The following is a 14,153-nucleotide window of genomic DNA, read 5'->3' as shown; positions in this document are numbered from 1 at the left end:
AAAGAAAGGGAAAGAAGACATTGTGGCTACATTTAATATAGTAATGCCTCCAATGGCTTCAATAATAGCATTTTTAAATTGATATTAAGCTTGTCTTACTTGTGCAATTGAACTTTTGAAAACTTAAACATTGAGTATTTTTGATCCATTTATTGTGTTTATGGAACTTTTTAAAATATTTTTAAAGAAATCTAAAATATTTACCGGTAGTTTTGTAAAGGAAGCTGTGTTAAAGTTGTGCGCATCTCTTTTTAAGGTCCATTGTTTACATTCGTCAGCTGTTTTTCTGCTAATGAAGATTTTGTGGGACAAAGTAAACCCAATACTGATCAAAGCCTTAGTTTAAAGCCTTGGTGTTTTATATTATATGTACTCAAAGTCAAAAACCTATATAAAAGAAAAATAAATAAATAAGAATGATAAAAATACTGTGATATACAGTGAAACCGTCAGAATCTTGAACAATACAGGGATATACATTTTTGATCATACCACCCAGCACTAGAATGAGCCTTAGCTTGACACTCTACCACAAAGTCACTGGATAAAAATTTAACAGTTTAAAAGATGCGTTGATACCGAAATGTTTTTTCCAAGAGTTAACTAGAAAGGGAATCCTTTAAATAAAAAAAGGAATTGTAATTAATAATACATTTGAATATTGCATTATGTACAGTAATCCAACAATCAAATAAATGATTATATGATAATGTATTATCACAGCATTCCATTAGGAACCTCTACAACTTTCTACATGCTGAAATGTCTGGCACATTGGTGCATGCTACTTCTGTATGTGTAGCTCAATAAATATTATCCATAACAGTCTAAATTTATAGTCATTTATTGTTCCTGGTAACTATTATTTTTATTCTGGGTGCAGTTATTTTTGTAGTGATGATTACAGTACAGTATGTGGAGTATTACAGGTAGACACTCACTGACTTTTATAAATAATTATTTATGGGTACATTAATGAGATACACTAACACTAACTGATGTTCTTGTTTTGAGGACAGGCAGGAGAGAGGAGGTCCAGAAACCTGCAGCGCTGCCCCTGAATGAGCTGAAGGTCCTGTTGAATCTGGCCAGAGAACAGTACCTGAACACCCAGAACACCACCCTGCCCAGAGTGTCTGACAGCGAGCCTGCAGAGCCCAAACACACTCGTCTCACTCAGAGTAAGAGCTTAGTGCTTTTATCAGAGAAAAGATCACTAATATATAGAAGTGTGTTTTAAAAGTAGGGGTGGGTATCGTCACTGATTTCCCAATTTGATGCGATTCCGATTCACAAGGTCTCGATTCGATTCAAAATCAATTCATTTAGGTAAATTTCAGTTACAATAAAAATTGTAGGTTAAATATGAAATATATGTAATTATACAAGAAACACTTAAACTTCCATTATTAGAATATTAGTGTTATATAGACTTAACAGTTACATTCATTTTTTATGTAATTTAATATAGCTTAGTTCATTTCTACACCGTGCGTCAAATCTCATCATTCACTGCTCATTGAGCTCCATTGGCTACCAGTTGCTGCTCGCATTAAATTCAAAACTCTTACAATCACCTACAAGGTGATGACAGAACAGCTCCTTCCTACCTGCACTGATCACTCCTGAAGGCTTACGCTACCTCCCGGCCGCTGCTCTCCTCCAATGAACGTCGCCTCGCTTTACCAAACAAACATTTACACAAAGCACAAATCCAGACTGTTCTCATACAGAATTCCCCAATGGTGGAACAAACTACCTTCCACTACCAGATCAGGAGAATCTCTCACTATCTTTAATAAACTCCTGAATACAGAGCTCTTCAAAGAGCACTTACTCTCCTAACACCTCTAACTAACTACCTTCCACTACCAGATCAGGAGAATCTCTCACTATCTTTAATAAACTCCTAAAGACAGAGCTCTTCAAAGAGCTCTTACTCTCCTAACACCTCTAACTAACTACCTTCCACTACCATATCAGGAGAATCTCTTGCTATCTTTAATAAACTCCTGAAGACAGAGCTCTTCAAAGAGCACTTACTCTCCTAACACCTCTAACACACTAACTACTTCTAACCTCATTTCCTTCTTCCCCTCCTTCACTCCTCTATCCCATTATTTCCCTTCGCCCTCCTTTAAGCCCTATCTAAAGATGTTTTTACCTTTAAACTTCTATTACTTTTGTTCTTCACTATTGTAAGTCGCTTTGGACAAAAGCGTCTGCCAAATGTAATGTAATGTAATCTCTATACAGGTTTGAAATGGTCACTTTACTCAAATGTTACGTGTGGCTTAATGAGGCTTGAGAAGCAATCGTTTTCACAAACCTGAATGAACAGATATACTGACTGATATTTTAGTTACATAAAACAAAAACATAACATGCTTCATACATTTCTTATTTATTTGCAAATAAAAGTGTAAAAAATTACCCAGACCCACTAGGTCAGATGTGATAATATAATAAGCAAAGTTACAATAAAAACACAACAAGCAAAATGAATAATGTAAAGAGAGAAAACTTTATTCAATTGAAAGGAAAAAACAGCCGGTCTGACCGGAGTTCAGCTCCCCGTTATAAGAGCCTCTTCCTCGGCCGATAATCACGTTCATCCCTGGAGACAAAATCACTGAATTAGTAATGGTGCTTTATAGAAAACATAATCATAATTCCACTATTTACACATTAAATCACTCAGTTACAGGTTAATCTACAGTTATTTTGTCTCACAGTTAAACCTGTTAGACTGTACGGCCGCCTGATGCTGCTAGCGGAAAATCCGGCTAAAGGGGGATTAGCTTAACCGGTGAATAAATAAAGTAAATAAAGTACAGGCGAAAACAACACTGGAAAACAACTTAAAACAGTGATAAATATACTAGTTTAATAAACACAGGCAGCAGTGACTGGAAATACAGAATAAAATTACTTACATTTTTACAAAAACTCCCTGCAGTGCGACTCCTCTGCTCCAGCTCACCCCAGCCAGAGGGCGGGGCTCGCGAGGATGGTCTCTCAAGATATAACGCGAGACGCTGAAACTGGGCAGTTTCTAAAGATTGATTCAGGTTTATATGAATCGATATCGGACCATTAAAATGACGATCTATTTAAATTAAGCCCTATTTATTAGTGTGTGTTAAATAATTGGAATTTTAGTGTGTGTAGATTAGTGCATATGCTTGGTGTGGATTGGTGTATATGTACGATACTACGTAGTTTAGTCTCTCAGTGTGTAGTTTATTGCGAAGATTAGTGTATAGAATTAGCGTACAGAATTAGTGTTTATTGGTTGCTATATTAGTGTGTGTTTCATTTAGTGAGTAGCTTAATTAGGGCCCTCTGATTTCTTCAATATAATTCAGATATAATCACAAAATACCAGTGGTGTGCAGTGAATATAGTGGGTACCCCTTCTGCAACCAACCCCCCATACCCCCCCACCCCGCCCGCTGGCCGACAGACGCATAGATAAATATTACAGTAACTACATATTCTCTGTCTTTACTTAGTTATATAAACTTAATACACATAAACAGCCCACAAATACAACTACAAACTACAAAAGTATACAATAGACCCAACAATTAATGCAATTAAGTACAACCGTTCAACAAAGATCACTCATTTGTATTTCTACAGTACAACAGGGCAGCCAAAACATTAGGTACACACAAAAACTCACCGGTCAGACAGCCTATTATTGTGATTTAGTTGCACATTGAAGGAAAACCTTTAAAAAGACTTTTTAATGTAATATGACACAATATCTGTCAGATTTGCAGCTGCAATTCCATGATAGTTCTCTAACTATTGAACTAATCCAGCATGAGCTCCGTTTATGACTAAGCAACGCGTAACACCTTCAACACAGCGCTGAGAAGGGGTTAGACAGCCATGGCCCCGCCCCCGTAGTGAAAATCATAAATCTGATTGGTTAGACTTGCTTTGACTTTGCTAATAGATTCATTACTACACCCTTCTCAAAATCAGGAGAAGGGTCACAGAGTCACGTGGGGGAGGAGCCATTTTAAAAAGCTTTGATTGGTTAAAACCGCTGTCAATCAGATAAGAGTCCTGTAGCAGCTAAAAAACACAGACTAATGCTTTGAATTAGTTGCCGTTTTTTTATTTTTTATTTTAGTTAATTTATAAAATAAATTCTTACACTTACAATAGCTATGATATATATTTCCTGATTAAAAATGATGTAATTATTTACATGCACTTGTCACCCCTTCTCTGAAGTGTTAGAAGGGCCTCACTGCACACCACTGCAAAATACACAGAATAAGACAATCTAAAAAACAGGACCGGTACTGTAACCCTGTGCTGGTGTTCTAAACCTTCTTAACTGAAAAGCAGAGTAATGTACAGACATCATACACATCATATTAAACAGCAATAACTAACATATTAATCCAGCACAGTGACATCATCTTGATATCAAACATCAGCTATTGATTCAGCTCAAAATACAGCCTTAGCCTTAGCTTAGCTTAACACCTTCCAATACTTTCTGCTGAGTTCAGCTGTTAGCTAGCATTGAGCCGTTAGCTGCGTCTCGGTCTTCTGAGGTCAATAACTAAAGACTGGAGTAAAATGTAGCCATAATTCACACATCATATCGAACCCCAGAACCTACTAATCTAATCAGCACAGCGCCATCCATCTGTTATCAAACCCCAGAACCTACTAATCTAACCAGCCCAGCACCATCCATCTGTTATCAAACACCAGAACCTACTAATCTAACCAGCAGAGTACCATCCTTCTGTTATCAAACCCCAGAACCTACTAATCTAACCAGCACAGCACCATCCATCTGTTATCAAACCCCAGAACCTACTAATCTAACCAGCACAGCACCATCCATCTGTTATCAAACCCCAGAACCCACTAATCTAACCAGCACAGCACCATCCATCTGTTATCAAACCCCAGAACCTACTAATATAACCAGCACAGCTCCATCCATCTGTTATCAAACCCCAGAACCTACTAATCTAACCAGCACAGCACCATCCATCTGTTATCAAACCCCAGAACCCACTAATCTAACCAGCACAGCACCATCCATCTGTTATCAAACCCCAGAACCTACTAATCTAACCAGCACAGCACCGTCCATCTGTTATCAAACACCAGAACCTACTAATCTAACCAGCAGAGTACCATCCATCTGTTATCAAACCCCAGAACCTACTAATCTAACCAGCACAGCACCATCCATCTGTTATCAAACACCAGAACCTACTAATCTAACCAGCAGAGTACCATCCATCTGTTATCAAACCCCAGAACCTACTAATCTAACCAGCACAGCACCGTCCATCTGTTATCAAACACCAGAACCTACTAATCTAACCAGCAGAGTACCATCCATCTGTTATCAAACCCCAGAACCTACTAATCTAACCAGCACAACACCATCCATCTGTTATTAAACCCCAGAACCTACTAATCTAACCAGCAAAGCTCCATCCATCTGTTATCAAACCCCAGAACCTACTAATCTAACCAGCACAGCACCATCCATCTGTTATCAAACCCCAGAACCTACTAATCTAACCAGCACAGCTCCATCCATCTGTTATCAAACCCCAGAACCTACTAATCTAACCTACTAATCTAACCAGCACAGCACCATCCATCTGTTATCAACCCCCAGAACCTACTAATCTAATCAGCACAGCTCCATCCATCTGTTATCAAACCCCAGAACCTACTAATCTAACCAGCACAGCTCCATCCATCTGTTATCAAACCCCAGAACCTACTAATCTAACCTACTAATCTAACCAGCACAGCACCATCCATCTGTTATCAACCCCCAGAACCTACTAATCTAATCAGCACAGCTCCATCCATCTGTTATCAAACCCCAGAACCTACTAATCTAATCTAACGTTTTGATGCTGTGTGTTTGTTCATGTAACAGCAGCTATGAAGAACACCTCCAGTTCAGACTGGCCTGAGAGGAGTGTCCTGAGGAACTATGAGAACATGCAGAAGATCCGGCACAGGTCCAGGTAATCACTTCACCTCTCTGCTGCTCCACATGTTATTATTATTGAGTTGTTTATATTCTGTTGTTTATATTTAGTTATTTCTGGTTAAATCAGAGAGGCACTAAATTTAATGTGATTTTCACACTTGCTGATGTATTGTCTCCTCCCGCAGGTCCAGCCTGTTCAGTGGCGGATCTTCGGACAGTCTGATGGGTCCTAAAGATGGTCCGAAGAGCGGTTCTGCTCAGCTGGACGCGAGAGAACTGCTCAGACACTTCACTCCTGATGGGCTTCCAGCAGGAGAGCTGCAGCCTCTGCCGGTCCTTAGAGGGTATGAACCAGTCACAGTGTCCCAAACAGACTCAGTGATCAGTCAGGACACTCCTCTCAGGCCTCAGATGAGCCAAGATAGTAATAATAAACACATACATAACAAACAATCCAACACTATTATTATTATTTTTTAATTATTAGAAATATACCTGTAAATCTAATCAATTCAAATGTTGTCTTTAAAATTACTCATTACACTTTTTTTTAAATTTGGATTGTCTGATTTCTAATATATATAAAACCTTTATATAAACCAGAGGTTTTCAAACAGTTTTTAAAAACTAAAAAAAAAACACAACTGAAGACATACTGTACTAGTCAAAAGTTTGGATACAAAAATACAAGTCATTTTTTCATTATTTTAAAATGTTCTGCATTGTAGATTAATACTCAAGTCATTTAAACTATCAAGAAAAACATAGATTATTCAAAGTAGCTCCTCTTGCTTAGATGACAGTTTTGCACATCTTGGCTGGATTTTCTCAGTCTGTTTTATGAGGTAGAGTCACCTGGAATTCAGGCTTTCAGTTAACAGCTGTGCTGAACTTGTCAAGAGTTAATTACTTGAATTTCTTGTCTCTTAATGTGTTTGAGAGCATCAGTTGTAAAGTAGTGAGGAGGTAGAGTTAAAGGTATACAGTGAATAGCTCTATTTGAGTAATGTTCTAATCCATATTATGGCAAGAACTACTAAATTACGTACAGTTAAAGTATTTTAACGTCCAAATGCAAAGACAACCAAAAACGTTATGATGAAACAGGCTTTCATCAGGACCGCCCAAAGAAAGGAAGAGCAAGAGTTGCACAAGATAGTTAATCAGAGTTTCCAGCCTCAGAAACTACAAGTTAACAGCATCCAGATAAGAGCACCTAAATGCTTATGGTTTGTTTATGCTTGTTGTGAATTTTAATACATGATCCCTTATGTGTTCCTTTTGATGATGGATATGACTGATCCTCTGACAATTTAAAATTGTTATATATCACCAGACACCCACGCTGAGAGAAAGGAAGAGTTATATTCACTGGGATTCATGGTCACTGACAGGTGGCTATGGCATCTTTAGGGGATTAGAATGTGTAACACTTAGAGTTGTACCAACCTGCAGCTCTTGGTGACTGCTTAAATAATAATAATAATAATAATAATGTCTCACTGATAATCACACAGTCTGTATTCAAATGAGCATCGTCGACAGGTTGTTGACGGTCTCTGTACAGCTGTGATGTTTCAGGCTGCAAGTTAGAAGTGTGAAGTATCTGTGGTAAAGACAGTGTGAGGTCTGAAGACACTTCCCCTCAGAGAAGAAAGAATGAGGAACAAGAGACGCCACAGCAGCTGAAAACACTCTGACAGTTCCGCTGCTCTGTTAATATAAACACTGCAGAATTTAACCTGTTTAATTCAGTTAAAGTTTAATCAGAACTTCCTCTGATATCTTCAGATCGAGGGTTTCGATAGAAACACTTTAAATAGACTTTTGAGGTCAGGTAAATGCACTCAAAAACTAATTTATTAATGCTTTTTTATATACGAAAAAAAAAACTAATTATGTAATTCTACCCAAACTCTAAAATTCCACTCAAACTTCTCACAATCAGATCATTCGTATGTACCTAAAATCATTCTACCAATTTTCAGACTTACCAGTTAATTATACAATTTCGAAAAATTCATGTAAACTGCCTGGCCAAAAAAAGTAAGTAAATGATGTGAGGTTGAAGCTGCAGTTGGTCTGCAGGTTTAGGTTCAGCAACAGTATGTGCTGACAGAATGAGGTCAGCTGACTACCTGAATATACTGAATATAGACCAGGTTATTCCATCAATGGATTTTTTCTTCCCTGATGACACGGCCATATTCCAAGATGATAATATCAGGAATCATGGGGCTGGAATTGTGAAAGAGTTCAGGGTTCAGGGAGCATGAGATCACACATGGATTGAGAGAGAGTTCACCACAGAGTCCAGATCTTAACCTCATTGAGAATCTTTGGGATGTGCTGGATGGAAAAGAGCTGCTTTGTGCAGTGGTCAGACTCTACCATCATCAATCTTGGTGAAAAATTAATCCAGCAACACTGGATTAAAATAAATCTTGTGACATTGCAGAAGCTTATTGAAACAATTGCACAGTGAATGTGTGCTGCAATCAAAGATAAAGGCAGTCCAAAGAAATATTAGAGTGTGTGTCCTTTTTTTTGCCAGGCAGTGTAATTGGTTCACTGTTGTCAAAACAACCGAAACAAACAAACATAAAGATATTTTCTCTCCGATGTGTTGGGCCACATGTTGAATGAGATTTTGAGCCAAAATCTCATCTAGGGAATGCATTGGTCAGGGCAGGCTTTGAGGAGGTAATTTGCTGAATCCTATTCATAATAATCAAACTGATAATGATGATAGTGGTGGTGATGATGCTAAGCTGAATAATGTGCTCCTGATTGTTTATTGTTTTTCAGGGAGAATGCTTTCCAGATGTCCTCTGATATCACTCCCCGAAAAGTCACCAAACTGCCGTTCACTCAGGCGTCCAGCAGCCACTACCACGGCCTGGAGTGAGTTTACACTTCTCAGTTATTTTCATGTGATTCAGTGATTCCTAGTGGGGCTGTGCCATATCGTATCGTACGCGATAATATCGCCAACATTTTTTTATATTGTGAACGATATTATACCCTGAAATATTGTGCCATATCACCCACCCCTACTTATCACATAAGGGTACTACTTTTTTGGCTGTTTTAAGCAAAAGAAAAATTCACACTGTTCTCATTTCCTAGACAGATTATATCTGTTTAGTATCATTTATTTTACTTTAATTTTGAATATATGGAGATCTTTGGAGTGCATTGTTATTAGTAGTATCATGACATTCTGAATCACTGACTTCTGTCACAAATCTGCTAAAATTCTATTTTTTTTTTTTATATCTTAGTTAGAAGTGTGTAATATCATATCGTTTATATAATAATAAAATTTATGTTTTGTTTTGTTGCAGTAGTTTATTATTATTTATTTTTTGTCATATCACCAAGAGTATCGTTATCGCTATAATACCATGAATTATCGTGATATTATTTTAGGGCCATATCACCCACCCCTAATTCCTAGTGAGATTTTAGATGTGGGCTGATAACTTCATTACAGATAACAGAACCACACAGTCATACTCTCATAACAGACCCCTTGAGGAGGCTGCAGGAAGAATAATGGACCACTAACTCTGGCTGCTGATTGGCTTAGGAAAAATGACGCACATCAAAAAGCGATTGTGTGATTGGATAGACACATTCTCTGCTCTGTGCTTATGCCCACTGGTTCTTCAGCCTGCACTAGAGGGCTTCTTACCTGTGGTGTTCAAACAACACAGCTGCCTGAAGCAACATAATAAACAAAATGTGGAGTCATCTGTTCCCATGATGCACTGCGTCAGATCTTGGATTATCGTTGCACCCCTAGTGACTACCCTGTAAAAACAGTCTGCTTTAAATTCACTCTCATCTACAGTACCAGACACACCTTAAATTCTGTTTTTTGATTATTTTTTAAGGTTCTGCATCGTAGATTAATACTAGTCATCCAAACTATAAGAAACTATTTTAGCTATTTTATTTAAACTATTTTAAACAAAATGGTGTTAAACCAATCAGAATATATTTTAGATTTTAGATTTTTTAAAGTAGCACCTCTTGCTTAGATGACAGCTTTGCACATCTTGGCTGGATTTTCTCAGCCAGATTTTATGAGGCAGAGTCACCTGGAATTCAGGCTTTCAATGGTTTATCAAAAGTTAATCACATTGAATTTCTTGTCTCTTAATGTGTTTGAGAGCATCAGTTGTAAAGCTGTGAAGAGTTAGAGTTGGTATACAGTGAATAACTCTATTTGAGTAATGTTCTAATACATATTATAACAAGAACTACTTAACTAGGTAAAGAAAAATACTTTAAGAAATGAAGGTCAGACAATCCAAAACATTTCAAGATCCTGGAAAGTATTTTCAAGTGCAGTCGCAAAGACCATCAGGACAGAGCAGGGATTGCTTAACCGCAATGTAGAAACAAAAAAAAGCTTCATAACAACTGCCTAGCAACCGCCCATGAGTTGTTTACTGGGAGCAATAAATTGTTTACTTTTGACACTTACTTATTTTCACTATTATATATCAGTTTATATTAAATATCTACTAAGAACAGTTTAGTTAACACTCAGCATTGTCTGTCTGTCTGTCTGTCTGTGTAGGTACTGTCTGGACGAGAGGCGGGCTCTAGAGAGGGATCGGGGGTTTGTTAGGCTGCAGTCTCGGCTGATCCGGTTCGAGACTCAGACGACATGCTGCAGAGAGCCCTGCCCCCTGCCCCTGGCACTAAGCCCCGCCCCCACACCCTCACCGGCCCCGCCCTCTGAGACTGACGCAGAGAGCCTGCAGAGTGACCCGCCCCAACACAAGCGGCGTTCACGAGAACCAGACGTTAACTCTCACCATCACAAGAGGTCAGACAGGTCAGTTCATCACCATCACCACTCTGCTCACCTTCATCACCACTCTGCTCACCTCCAGCACCACTCTGCTCACCTCCAGCACCACTCTGCTCACCTCCAGCACCACTCTGCTCACCTCCATCACCACTCTGCTCACCTCCAGCACCACTCTGCTCACCTCCAGCACCACTCTGCTCACCTCCCTCTTCATCACCACTCTACTCACCTCCAGCACCACTCTGCTCACCTCCCTCTTCATCACCACTCTGCTCACCTCCATCACCACTCTGCTCACCTCCATCACCACTCTGCTCACCTCCATCACCACTCTGCTCACCTCCAGCACCACTCTGCTCACCCCCACCATCACCACTCTGCTCACCCCCACCATCACCACTCTGCTCACCTCCCTCTTCATCACCACTCTACTCACCTCCATCACCACTCTGCTCACCTCCCTCTTCATCACCACTCTGCTCACCTCCATCACCACTCTGCTCACCTCCATCACCACTCTGCTCACCTCCATCACCACTCTGCTCACCTCCAGCACCACTCTACTCACCTCCAGCACCACTCTGCTCACCTCCATCACCACTCTACTCACCTCCATCACCACTCTGCTCACCTCCCTCTTCATCACCACTCTGCTCACCTCCATCACCACTCTGCTCACCTCCATCACCACTCTGCTCACCTCCCTCTTCATCACCACTCTGCTCACCTCCATCACCACTCTGCTCACCTCCATCACCACTCTGCTCACCTCCATCACCACTCTGCTCACCTCCAGCACCACTCTGCTCACCTCCATCACCACCCTGCTCACCTCCACTTTCATCACCACTCTGCTCTCCTTCATCACCACTCTGCTCACCTCCATCACCACTCTGCTCACCTCCCTCTTCATCACCACTCTGCTCACCTCCATCACCACTCTGCTCACCTCCAGCACCACTCTGCTCACCTCCCTCTTCATCACCACTCTGCTCACCTCCATCACCACTCTGCTCACCTCCATCACCACTCTGCTCACCTCCATCACCACTCTGCTCACCTCCATCACCACTCTGCTCACCTCCCTCTTCATCACCACTCTGCTCACCTCCAGCACCACTCTGCTCACCTCCAGCACCACTCTGCTCACCTCCAGCACCACTCTGCTCACCTCCACCATCACCACTCTGCTCACCTCCATCACCACTCTGCTCACCTCCATCACCACTCTGCTCACCTCCCTCTTCATCACCACTCTGCTCACCTTCATCACCACTCTGCTCACCTTCATCACCACTCTGCTCACCTCCATCACCACTCTGCTCACCTCCTTCACCACTCTGCTCACCTCCATCACCACTCTGCTCACCTCCCTCTCCATCACCACTCTGCTCACCTCCATCACCACTCTGCTCACCTCCCTCTTCATCACCACTCTGCTCACCTTCATCACCACTCTGCTCACCTTCATCACCACTCTGCTCACCTCCATCACCACTCTGCTCACCTCCTTCACCACTCTGCTCACCTCCATCACCACTCTGCTCACCTCCCTCTCCATCACCACTCTGCTCACCTCCATCACCACTCTGCTCACCTCCATCACCACTCTGCTCACCTCCCTCTTCATCACCACTCTGCTCACCTTCATCACCACTCTGCTCACCTTCATCACCACTCTGCTCACCTCCATCACCACTCTGCTCACCTCCTTCACCACTCTGCTCACCTCCATCACCACTCTGCTCACCTCCCTCTCCATCACCACTCTGCTCACCTCCATCACCACTCTGCTCACCTCCCTCTTCGTCACCACTCTGCTCACCTCCATCACCACTCTGCTCACCTCCCTCTTCTTCACCACTCTGCTCACCTCCCTCTTCATCACCACTCTGCTCACCTCCATCACCACTCTGCTCACCTCCATCACCACTCTACTCACCTTCATCACCACTCTACTCACCTTCATCACCACTCTGCTCACCTCCATCACCACTCTGCTCACCTCCCTCTTCATCACCACTCTACTCACCTCCATCACCACTCTGCTCACCTCCACTTTCATCACCACTCTGCTCTCCTTCATCACCACTATACTCACCTCCCTCTTCATCACCACTCTGCTCACCTCCATCACCACTCTGCTCACCTCCCTCTTCATCACCACTCTACTCACCTCCATCACCACTCTGCTCACCTCCCTCTTCATCACCACTCTGCTCACCTCCATCACCACTCTGCTCACCTCCATCACCACTCTGCTCACCTCCATCACCACTCTGCTCACCTCCCTCTTCATCACCACTCTGCTCACCTCCATCACCACTCTGCTCACCTCCAGCACCACTCTGCTCACCTCCAGCACCACTCTGCTCACCTCCAGCACCACTCTGCTCACCTTCATCACCACTCTGCTCACCTCCACCATCACCACTCTGCTCACCTCCATCACCACTCTGCTCACCTCCATCACCACTCTGCTCACCTCCATCACCACTCTGCTCACCTCCATCACCACTCTGCTCACCTCCCTCTTCATCACCACTCTGCTCACCTTCATCACCACTCTGCTCACCTTCATCACCACTCTGCTCACCTCCATCACCACTCTGCTCACCTCCATCACCACTCTGCTCACCTCCCTCTTCATCACCACTCTGCTCACCTCCATCACCACTCTGCTCACCTCCCTCTCCATCACCACTCTGCTCACCTCCTTCACCACTCTGCTCACCTCCATCACCACTCTGCTCACCTCCCTCTCCATCACCACTCTGCTCACCTCCATCACCACTCTGCTCACCTCCCTCTTCGTCACCACTCTGCTCACCTCCATCACCACTCTGCTCACCTCCCTCTCCATCACCACTCTGCTCACCTCCCTCTTCTTCACCACTCTGCTCACCTCCCTCTTCTTCACCACTCTGCTCACCTCCCTCTTCTTCACCACTCTGCTCACCTCCCTCTTCATCACCACCCTGCTCACCTCCATCACCACTCTGCTCACCTCCATCACCACTCTACTCACCTTCATCACCACTCTGCTCACCTCCATCACCACTCTGCTCACCTCCATCACCACTCTGCTCACCTCCCTCTTCATCACCACTCTGCTCACCTCCATCACCACTCTGCTCACCTCCATCACCACTCTACTCACCTTCATCACCACTCTGCTCACCTCCATCACCACTCTGCTCACCTCCCTCTTCATCACCACTCTGCTCACCTCCCTCTTCATCACTACTCTGCTCACCTCCATCACCACTCTGCTCACCTCCCTCTTCATCACCACTCTGCTCACCTCCCTCTTCATCACTACTC

General features: G+C 42.4%; 1 protein-coding gene and 1 long non-coding RNA gene across 5 annotated transcripts in view; one reads left to right on the top strand and one right to left on the bottom strand.

Moving 5' to 3' along the window:
• LOC103031432 (MDM2 binding protein) overlaps nt 1-14,153 on the top strand; it is a 39,553-nt gene that overhangs the window by 18,056 nt on the left and 7,344 nt on the right. The window contains exons 14-18 of one of the 3 annotated variants that reach the window (XM_049480219.1): nt 1,020-1,181; nt 5,948-6,035; nt 6,187-6,345; nt 8,810-8,905; nt 10,593-10,853. In XM_049480219.1, the coding sequence (XP_049336176.1) occupies nt 1,020-1,181; nt 5,948-6,035; nt 6,187-6,345; nt 8,810-8,905; nt 10,593-10,853 (766 nt within the window). Of the gene's footprint in view, nt 1-1,019; nt 1,182-5,944; nt 6,036-6,186; nt 6,346-8,809; nt 8,906-10,592; nt 10,854-14,153 lie in introns of all 3 variants that reach the window. The other 2 variants (XM_049480220.1, XM_049480218.1) reach the window with 2 other exon arrangements.
• LOC125802377 (uncharacterized) lies at nt 4,949-5,890 on the bottom strand. 2 transcript variants are annotated; one of them, XR_007439441.1, is made up of 3 exons: nt 5,844-5,890; nt 5,678-5,779; nt 4,949-5,001 (listed from the first exon to the last, which is right to left on the bottom strand). It is a non-coding gene; the product is annotated as an uncharacterized LOC125802377 (long non-coding RNA). The 2 variants fall into 2 exon arrangements; XR_007439440.1 differs by lacking the exon at nt 4,949-5,001 and adding an exon at nt 5,500-5,613.

The sequence above is a fragment of the Astyanax mexicanus genome, chromosome 6 (genome assembly GCF_023375975.1).
Source record: "Astyanax mexicanus isolate ESR-SI-001 chromosome 6, AstMex3_surface, whole genome shotgun sequence".
NCBI classification, from domain to species: Eukaryota; Metazoa; Chordata; class Actinopteri; order Characiformes; family Acestrorhamphidae; genus Astyanax; species Astyanax mexicanus.
Note: the sequence above shows the minus strand (reverse complement) of the source record. Positions and strands in the feature narration are given on the sequence as shown.